The 8,692-nt window shown below is 43.2% G+C and overlaps 1 protein-coding gene across 1 annotated transcript in view; it reads right to left on the bottom strand.

The window, feature by feature from the left end:
- Positions 1-255: 255 nt before the first annotated feature.
- flii (FLII actin remodeling protein) overlaps positions 256-8,692 on the bottom strand; it is a 16,331-nt gene continuing 7,894 nt past the window's right edge. Inside the window, exons 10-30 of the mRNA XM_016678362.1 lie at positions 8,658-8,688; positions 8,266-8,373; positions 8,039-8,143; positions 7,773-7,952; positions 7,583-7,665; positions 7,332-7,406; positions 7,038-7,121; positions 6,770-6,941; positions 6,571-6,678; positions 6,296-6,487; positions 5,318-5,416; positions 5,157-5,246; positions 4,937-5,076; positions 3,993-4,230; positions 3,752-3,906; positions 3,597-3,657; positions 3,397-3,525; positions 2,556-2,662; positions 2,356-2,461; positions 2,196-2,261; positions 256-1,552 (exon numbers count right to left, since the gene is read on the bottom strand). Coding sequence (XP_016533848.1) covers positions 1,418-1,552; positions 2,196-2,261; positions 2,356-2,461; positions 2,556-2,662; positions 3,397-3,525; positions 3,597-3,657; positions 3,752-3,906; positions 3,993-4,230; positions 4,937-5,076; positions 5,157-5,246; positions 5,318-5,416; positions 6,296-6,487; positions 6,571-6,678; positions 6,770-6,941; positions 7,038-7,121; positions 7,332-7,406; positions 7,583-7,665; positions 7,773-7,952; positions 8,039-8,143; positions 8,266-8,373; positions 8,658-8,688 — 2,464 coding nt within the window. The 3' untranslated portion in view covers positions 256-1,417. The remainder of the gene's footprint in view (positions 1,553-2,195; positions 2,262-2,355; positions 2,462-2,555; positions 2,663-3,396; positions 3,526-3,596; positions 3,658-3,751; positions 3,907-3,992; positions 4,231-4,936; positions 5,077-5,156; positions 5,247-5,317; positions 5,417-6,295; positions 6,488-6,570; positions 6,679-6,769; positions 6,942-7,037; positions 7,122-7,331; positions 7,407-7,582; positions 7,666-7,772; positions 7,953-8,038; positions 8,144-8,265; positions 8,374-8,657; positions 8,689-8,692) is intronic.

Genomic DNA, 8,692 nt, shown 5'->3' with positions numbered 1-8,692 from the left:
CTTTACAGCATTTTTTGCCCACACAATATTTTTTTTTCAGATACATAATGTGTTTTTGCATAGCTTTTTTTTGATAGCTTGAACAAAGTTTATTACAACCCTTAAAAATGATTTAAAACAAACAGATGCTGAGATTGTATTGGTCGCTGCAGGATCTGTTCTGAGTGTCAAAACAAATTTTTAAGATTTAAGAACGAAAATTACAGCCTGGTCTGTATTCTAACTCGATGCTAAACAAGAACCAGAAACACAAAGTTGATGTGATGTTTTTATTTTATATAAAATACATAAATAAAGCATCTGCAGGTGGCATCAGGAGCGTGTGCGCGCGCATTTAGAGACACGGATATGTGCAGGAATCACACGCCAACAGGCATATAAATCACCTCATAAAAATATAAAGAAGTATGGGACATATTGCAGTCAGCTGATCCCTTCCCCGGACCAATACCTGCACTCTACACAGGTCACATGATCACAAGATAAACTACAGTCATCTGGTGAACTTGATTCGACTCCATGGAGCCAGAAGTCCCTCTTTACATGGAGACACGCGTGATATGATGAAAACACTCTGGTCTTCTGAAGATCTGAGCCTGGTTGCTGTAAAACGCCTCCAACAGAAGAATACAGTAAGGTTATTTAGTTTCAGCCTCTCCCAGGCTCTACTGATTGCACATTGAAACAAGAAAAAACAAAACAAAACAAAAAAAAACGTAATCTTGCAGTCTGACCTCTAGAAAACGTCTTTGGCCAAATAGATGTAAAACTAGATTTTCACAACTAAACAGCAAGAAACAAAATCACCCACAGCAAAGAGCTGTTTTGCATTCAGGATCAGTGGGAAATTAATACAAGAAAAGTGACAAAACTAAAGAGAAGAGCGCTTTAAAGTGAAAGGGGTGGGGTGGGGGGGGAGCGTAAAAACATGTAATAAGTATTAGGCTGACATTCCTCAATTTCCTGTTTAATCCCTCAAAGTTGAAAAATATCAACAAAAAACTAAATGTGTGCCTTAAAACTGCTTGGGTAAGCTGAGCGAACGGCACCTTGTCCCCCTGAAAACCAGTGAAAGCAGCACAATAAGAGACGATATGTCAGGTGAAAAACCTTCCCTTAGATTTCATAAATCCTCTGTACATTTTAAAAGATAATTCTCTTATTTAACAGTAAAATTCAAGCTTGTGTAAATAGAAGTTCATAGAAAAAAAAATTGCATTATTTTTGCCATCATTCTCAGACTTTAAGCATCCAGGATTTTTTTCTGGAAGATTTGGGGACGTTGGGTTAAAATCCTGGTTGGTTTTGGCTGCAGGATGGAGGGAAAAACAGGAACCTCAGATTACTGGTTTAAACAAAACCCCTATGTGGCAGCGGATTGGCTGGGTGGATGTGTGTGTATGTGTGTGTGTTCGGCCTATGAGGGGGGGGTTTTGAAGGGCCCCCAGGCGTGGAAGCAGCGGGTGAAGCAGTGAGGCTCGTTTCCCTTCCGCACCAGGCGCAGCTTGCGCGGATACTCCGAGTCTTTGGCCCGCATGTGCTGGATGTAAACCTGGAGAGCAGGAGAAACGTTTACAGACTCTAAGAAATCAGGTAAAAATATCAGGTTACATGAGTTCCAAGGTCATTTAAATTAAAAGTAAAGCTGTGATTCTACGATATTCATCGATTTTTTTTATGTCAAATCCACATTAATTAAATGACAGCTATCACACATGACATTTTTTACCCAGTTGCACATGTACATTAAAAATGACATGTAATGAAACAACTAGTTGCAATTAAATAATGAAATGAAATAGATTACATTATCCAATATCTAATGTAATCTAATAAGACAAAAAAGGTTCCTTTTCTACATAACCAAATACACAACATCAAACAACTAACATTAAAAAAAAGCAAATGTATAACAAAAACAACATTTATTACTCCATCAGTTCAATTAATTCAATAAAAGTCTATGGAACAGTCAAAATGCCACCAAAATTACTCTGTATTGAACCGTATCGAGTAGTATTGTTTGTTGAATATCGTGACAAACGATATTATATATATATATGGCATTACGAGCAGAATATCGTATATCGATATTCTTCGATACACGATATCGATATTCGCTAAAGCCCTAATTAAAACTAGAAAACATTAAAGTTTGTGAAAAAAGCTGGCGGATCCGGGAAGCTGCTGCTCACCTGACAGGCTTTCAGACTCAGTTTTATCTCCACCTGGCTGGTCTGAGTGCCGACCCACATGTAAACCTGCAGAGGAAGGAAAAACCCAAACATGCTGAAGGATCAGTCGGGAGCAATCGATCCAATGACGCTGCGTTGAGGGCTGACTGAGCTCGCTCACCTCCTTGCCGTTGTCCAGCAGCATGATGTCGTCGTCGGCCAGGTCGTCCTGGCAGAAGTCGGAGCATTTCTCCGACACGGAGAAATAACCCTTCTCGTTCGAGCACCTGGGACGAGAAAAGCCGTAGAATAGGTCAGTGATCACTGAGAGGTTCCTGTTTGACTGTAGAGGAAGTGACACGGCTGCGGCGGCGCTCTCACCTGAAGAGCCGGGCGTACTTCATGTACTCTGCGTCTTCGTCGTACTCTTTCTGAGATCCGATCCCGACCCAGAAGAAGTTCTCCGGCTCCTCGCCCTCGTTGATTACCTACCAGATGATTTTGTGGTTTTTAAATCGACAAATTTAAACATTTTAATTAACAAATACAAAAACAGGCCATCACACAAAAGACTGTAAAGACAAGGTTTTCATGTTTTCTATAAAATATGGAGGGCCATAAGTGACAACATTATCTAAATCATTAAACGATGAATTATATGTACCATGAAATAAATAAATGTTTAATAAAATGCATAAGTAATTCATCTAAATATTAAATGCAAACTTATTATAGCTGATAGAGGAAGTTAATAAAATGTGTTTTTAGGTTTTTTTTTATTTATTTATTTCAACCATATTCACATTCACATATCATCATATATATATTTTTTTATAACCATTTGTTTGAAAAGGAGGTAGGTGGAAGTATAAAATTATGTATTCCCTTTCTTTTACGTCTTAAACTGTAAGGATGGGAAAAAATCAAAAGGAAGGACAGATGGGTGATTTTTTTTTTTTTTGAATATGCAAGCGATACGTATCTTCCCACCTGTTGCAACAACACACATTTCACATTAGCTAACAAGAATTTAAGGAAGCCCAATAACTCTAGAACACCATAACCAGGGAAAATAATAATCAAATCATTTTCTTATTCCAGCCTTTGAAAACACTTTGAATCCAGGAACCCTATAAAGATGTAGGCTGAAAATGTTCGCTCAGTGAATGCAACTTAAATACATAAATTACAACATCTAACAGACATGGAGCCTCTGTTTAACCTGTTTGCTGTAGGTGTCGTCAAACATGGAGTTCATGATGTCCTCGGCCAGCTTGGCCTCGTCGGGGTCGGCGGCCCGGCCCACCCAGGTGTAAACGATGCCCTGGTTATCCGTGCTTTCGAATGGCACCTGAAGAAAAACCTCATTCAGTTTCCGTCAACTTCAACTGGAATCAAACTTTTTCTTTTTTTAATCCAAACCTTGAGTATGAAGCAGAACTCAGAGTTGAGATTGCTGGAGTCGGTACCGATCTGGATGGTCCTGAGCGACGGAGAGGAAAACAAACATGTAAAAAAAAAAAAAGGGGGGGGAAAGAAACAACCAAACAGGAAGCCAACAGGCGATGGAAGCGCACCTGGTGCAGAGCGCGCTGCCGTTGGTGCGGATGTGATAGAGGGACGGCTGGACCGAGTCGGTGTTCTGTTTCCGCTTCCCTTTGTGGATGATGAACTTCCTCTTGAAGTGCGACAGGAATTTGAGGTTCTCCTGCTGCTGGGTCATACGAACCACCTAGAACCGCGAGAACAAGACGAGAGCTCAGAGCCCGGATTGGAACCAGAACCAGAACCGAACTGGGATCGTCCAGTCCGTCTTGCCTTGAGTTTCCCAGGGAACAGACTCTCAAACTTCTTCTGCAGGGAGAAGGTGAAGGTGAGCCAGCCCATGTTGGACGCCTGCCGGCCCTGCCAGAAGTACACCACGCACTGGAAGTCTTCCTCAGGCTGTTTGTCCTCCTCATCCTCGTCCCCCTTGCCTCCTCCTCCTCCTCCTCTGCCGGCCTCTCCGCCCTTCTTCTCTTTCTCCTCGTCCTCGTACTCCACGGGAACCCAGTATCTGAAACAGACCGGTCAGATTAGAGCACATGGGTCAAACTCGAGGTCCGGGGCACCAAATCTGGCCTGCCGTAGCTTCTTGTTGTGGCCCTCAAGAGTCCAGGTGCCAAATTATATCAACCAGTCCTCCCAGTTTCCTGTGGTTGTGGAAATTCACATAAAAAGAAAAAAACAAAAAAAACTGCAGATTCCCACATTTTTTCTCACTTTGCATAACTGCAAATTTTCCACAAAAATGATCAAAAGCATTGGGTTTAACTGACCACCAAGTCCCACCTGTAGGTGGCAGTATTTTGTACTTTTACAACACAGCTGCCTCAGGCTTATTTGATGTCAAGTCATTAGTCCGTGATTGGTTAAGTAAGTCACAATTTACGTCACCCATAAACTTAAATATTGCAAAATTCCTTGAAACTATTTCTAAATCAGCTCTACAAAATTTGTGATTTTATTGCCCTCCCAAAATAACAATAAAAAAAAATTTGCAAAATCCGAACATGGAAAGATGTAAAATTTTAGGAACTACTTAAACTGCAAAAACAGCTACTTGTCAATAACAGTTTGTTGACGGGTTTTATCAATACGTTCTGGCCACGACCGGCCCTTTAAGAATATTCAGGATCTTGATTTGGCCCAAAACGAAAACGAGTTTGACACGCCTGGATCAGAGCGACGCGGGAATGAAAAAGCAGATGAGGGCGGCCTACCTGCACAGGAAGACGTAGCAGTCCTGGGTGTAGAAGTGTCCGAACTCCTCCTCGGGAAGGCGGGTGAACTTCTTCCCCTCCAGGACGAAGCCCTCCATGCCGTCCAGATCCTCGTTCCACTCCTCCATCAGCTGCTCCGCCTAGAAACGGGAGGAGCTCGTAGCCGTCACCTTTACACAGCGGTCACAGGGCGGCAGCCTGGCAACGGCGTGGCGTTTACCTCGGTGAGGGGCATGGCGGGCTGCCGGGGGAGGAACAGCGCTGTGAGGTCAGCCTTCATCTGGTCCTTCTGCTCCGCGTCCTTCTTCACCTGAGAGGAAACGCGTTAGAAATCGTGTCTTGTCTGTATTGAAATAAAATTTTAAAAAAGAGATGTCTCACTTTGCCCTGCAGGTTATCATTTTGCTGCACAGTCTCAGCGGCTCTGGTGTAGTCCACCTTCAAAACGTCGTCCCAGTTCTTAAACTTAGATTTAAACACCTTAACGAGGAGGAGAAGAATTAAAACACATGAAGGGTTGAAAGTCACATTAATAATTAATTCAGGGCTGGGTGATTAATCTAATTTTTGAAAGATCTGAATTATTATTTTTTTTTCTACCAATGCGTTTCCTTAGTTCAGGGTAATTTCAACATGCCCAAGGCGGCCGTCTTGTTTGGCACGCTTGTTACAGCTTCTTTTTATTTGGACTTTGAATTCATGTCAACTCCACAATGGAGTATTGAGGTCAGGTTAAGGTTTTTATTTAGTTTTTTATTAGGAGAATGAAGTTATAATAATATAAAAAATACAGTGGTATGACGGAATCAAAATAATACAAGAATAAGGATATTTTAGGAGAACTCCAACATACAAAAATGAGGAATGCTAACAATCTTGTGAAATTTTACAGAAAATACTTAATATAAATACTTTAGAATCAAATTATTATCAGTAGAGGAACTTTGAAACAGTTGTGCAAACAACTGTCTGTTTAAAAAAAACAACTAAGCTGCTGACGTCAGGCTCTAATAAAAGCTTTTTTTTCTCAATAAAACTTTCTTCTTGCAATTTTAAGTCGTTTTTTTCCTGGTAAATTTGTCTTTGTTTTCTGCTAATATGACAATTTTCTCGTAACTAAACAAAAATTCTTGTAACACTGATACTCTGTCGTACAACTCCCAGAAGGAATGAGTTAAATAAAAGCCAATTTCCTCTTTTTTTTTTTTTTTTTTTAAGAAAAGAAAACCCCCCAAAAAAACCCAACAAAGATTAAAACCGGTAATGGAATAAAACTAAATAAAAACTGGACATTTTATTTCTAAGCTGCATTGCCCGGCCCGAAACCAAATGGTCAGAAACAATCAGGCAGACGTTCACCTGGCACTCGGTGCCCTCCAGGTTGCGGGTCACGCAGGCGTGTTTGGGTCTGTGCAGCATGGAGCAGAGCTCCTGACCCAGCTTCAGGGCGGCGGCTCGGACCAGACGCGGAGACTTCCTGCCGATCCAGATGAAGACGTCCGACCAGCAGTCCAGGATGTAAACGCCTTTCGTGTCCAGCAGGGACTGAACCTGAGCCGGAGGGCAAAGTTTGTTATTTGCAGGCCGGGTCTGTTCTCCTCCTTCACCTCCGCTGAGCCGGCAGACGAACCCACCAGTCTGAGCTCAGGCAGGGTGTCCAGCTTGATCTTGTGATCTTTGTGCTCCACAGACAGCTTGTAGTTAATCTGAGGCAGCTCCAGGTAGCCGAGACCAAGGCCGACCTGCAGGAGAGAGGAGTCTGTTGAAGCTACGCTACCCACACTAGAAAAAAATAAAACATTTCCTGAGTTTGGAGGCGACTGAATCAGTTACTTTGTACAGTTTGGGTCTGATGGGGGAGAAATCGTCTGGGACGTGTTTCTTGATCTCCTCCGGTTGTCCTCCCAGCGCCTCCCAGAACCCCGGAGGCTCCTGGTTCTGCATCAGGGTCACGATCTCTGCCTTCCCTTTCCGCTCGTTCTTGTTGATCTTTTCAGCAAACAGCCTGGCGGATTTCAGCATCACAAATCTTTGCGTTGGTACACAGAACTACTTTTTTTTTCTCCCTCGTGCGTTACCCTCTTCTGCCTCGTTATCTCACCTGGCCTTCGTGGTGCCGCCGAGCGTGGCGTTGGCTCCTCTCCAGATGAAGATCTCCAGCCCCGTGTCCAGCAGGAACACAAAACTGCAAAAACAGAAATTAAGAGTTTCAGGTGGGGGCGCAACACTCTTCGGTGTGGATGCTGTCAATGCAGGAAGAAAACTACAAAACTGCTTCCCCCTGGCCTCCCTCCTGTTGCCAATGACTAACTGAAGAGGTAAAAGCCGTTTAAAAAGTTCCCTCTTCCATCAGTTTGCGTTTGTTTTGAAATGATAACGACGATGTGTCTCTCACCGAGGGTCGAGCGAGGAGCCCTTCGCCGGCACCGACTCCAGTTTGATGTTCTTTTTGCCGTAAACTCGATACAACCTGACAAAAAGACAAGAGATTAAACATCAGGGCAAAGAACATCAGACTGAACAGCTCTTCATCTCACATCTACTGGTTAGAAACTCAGAGCTTTCTGAGTGATTTGTTTTCTAAAGAGTTGCCAATAAAATGTAAAACTAAAAGAATTTTTTTTAAAAAAGGAGCTTCAGACCCACCTGGTGGTGTAGTGTGTGTCCTCCACAGTGTAAAACCCGCTGGATGTTCCTCCCTCGATGTAGGAGATCTCATTGTTAAATACCTGCACCCAACAGGAATCATCTCAACAGCACGTAGCGGCTACGCTAACGGGTTAGCCGCGTGCTTTCAGGTTAAATGCGCTCGCGTCGGCTTTCGGGTTCTACGTACCGCGCTGAACTCCTCGCTCTCGTCTCCCATCTCCTCTCGGATGGTCCTGCACTCGGCTCCCAGGAAGTTCCTCAGGTTGACGGCGTGGATGGCCGAGCCGGCCTTCTTGTCCAGCGTCGCCTCCTGACCGATCCAGTAGTAGATCTGCCAGTTCAATGCTCCGTTGTCGTCCAGGATGGTCTGCGTCCGCAGGAGGAGAAAACGTCACACAGAAGTTCAAGCCGTTCGTCTTCCTTTCTAACGGGACGACAGGCGCCAACGGTCACCTTGAGGACGATGTAGCAGTCCGCCTCGTAGAACTTGCCGTGGAAAGCTTCGTCCACCTGGAGGGGAACGAAGTTCTCAATCTGAAACACAGTCACTCCGGGAATCTGGGGAAGACGAAACAGAAAAGGAAGTTTATTACACAAAGCGCAGCTGAAAGAATCCTTTTTTTTTCCTCACCTGCAGCTTTTGTTTGGGGCCATTTTCTAAAAACAAAAATAAACCTCACCTGTCCCACGTCTTCCAGGAAGAACTCGGAGTAATCCAGCTGAGGTTTCTCCAGGCTCTTGTCCCAGCGGCGGACTTTTAGGTCGCCATATTTCAAGTCCCCGTTTTCCTACGAAATACATAGATTTCTTTATAAGCATGTTTGTTTGTTTGTTTTTTTTGTCAAACATGTACGCAATGAATTAACAGTACTAATAATATGTTAAAATGATAATAGAAACCTTTTTTTGTGTAATGTACGTTAAGAAGTCAGTGCTGTCGATCAAATAAAACTTTTTATAAACAGAAAAAACGGGTTTAAATTTTTCAGTTTGCAAACCTTCAAACCGAAAACAGTAAAACTACAGAAGGTTTTGTTTTTCACAGACGCAGTCGTCTGACGGTTTTTCTTACCTCCATGTTCTTCTTCTCCTGAGCGACGTCGCTCA

This window comes from Poecilia formosa, unplaced genomic scaffold (genome assembly GCF_000485575.1).
Source record: "Poecilia formosa unplaced genomic scaffold, Poecilia_formosa-5.1.2 Scaffold182, whole genome shotgun sequence".
Classification (NCBI taxonomy): Eukaryota; Metazoa; Chordata; class Actinopteri; order Cyprinodontiformes; family Poeciliidae; genus Poecilia; species Poecilia formosa.
Note: the sequence above shows the minus strand (reverse complement) of the source record. Positions and strands in the feature narration are given on the sequence as shown.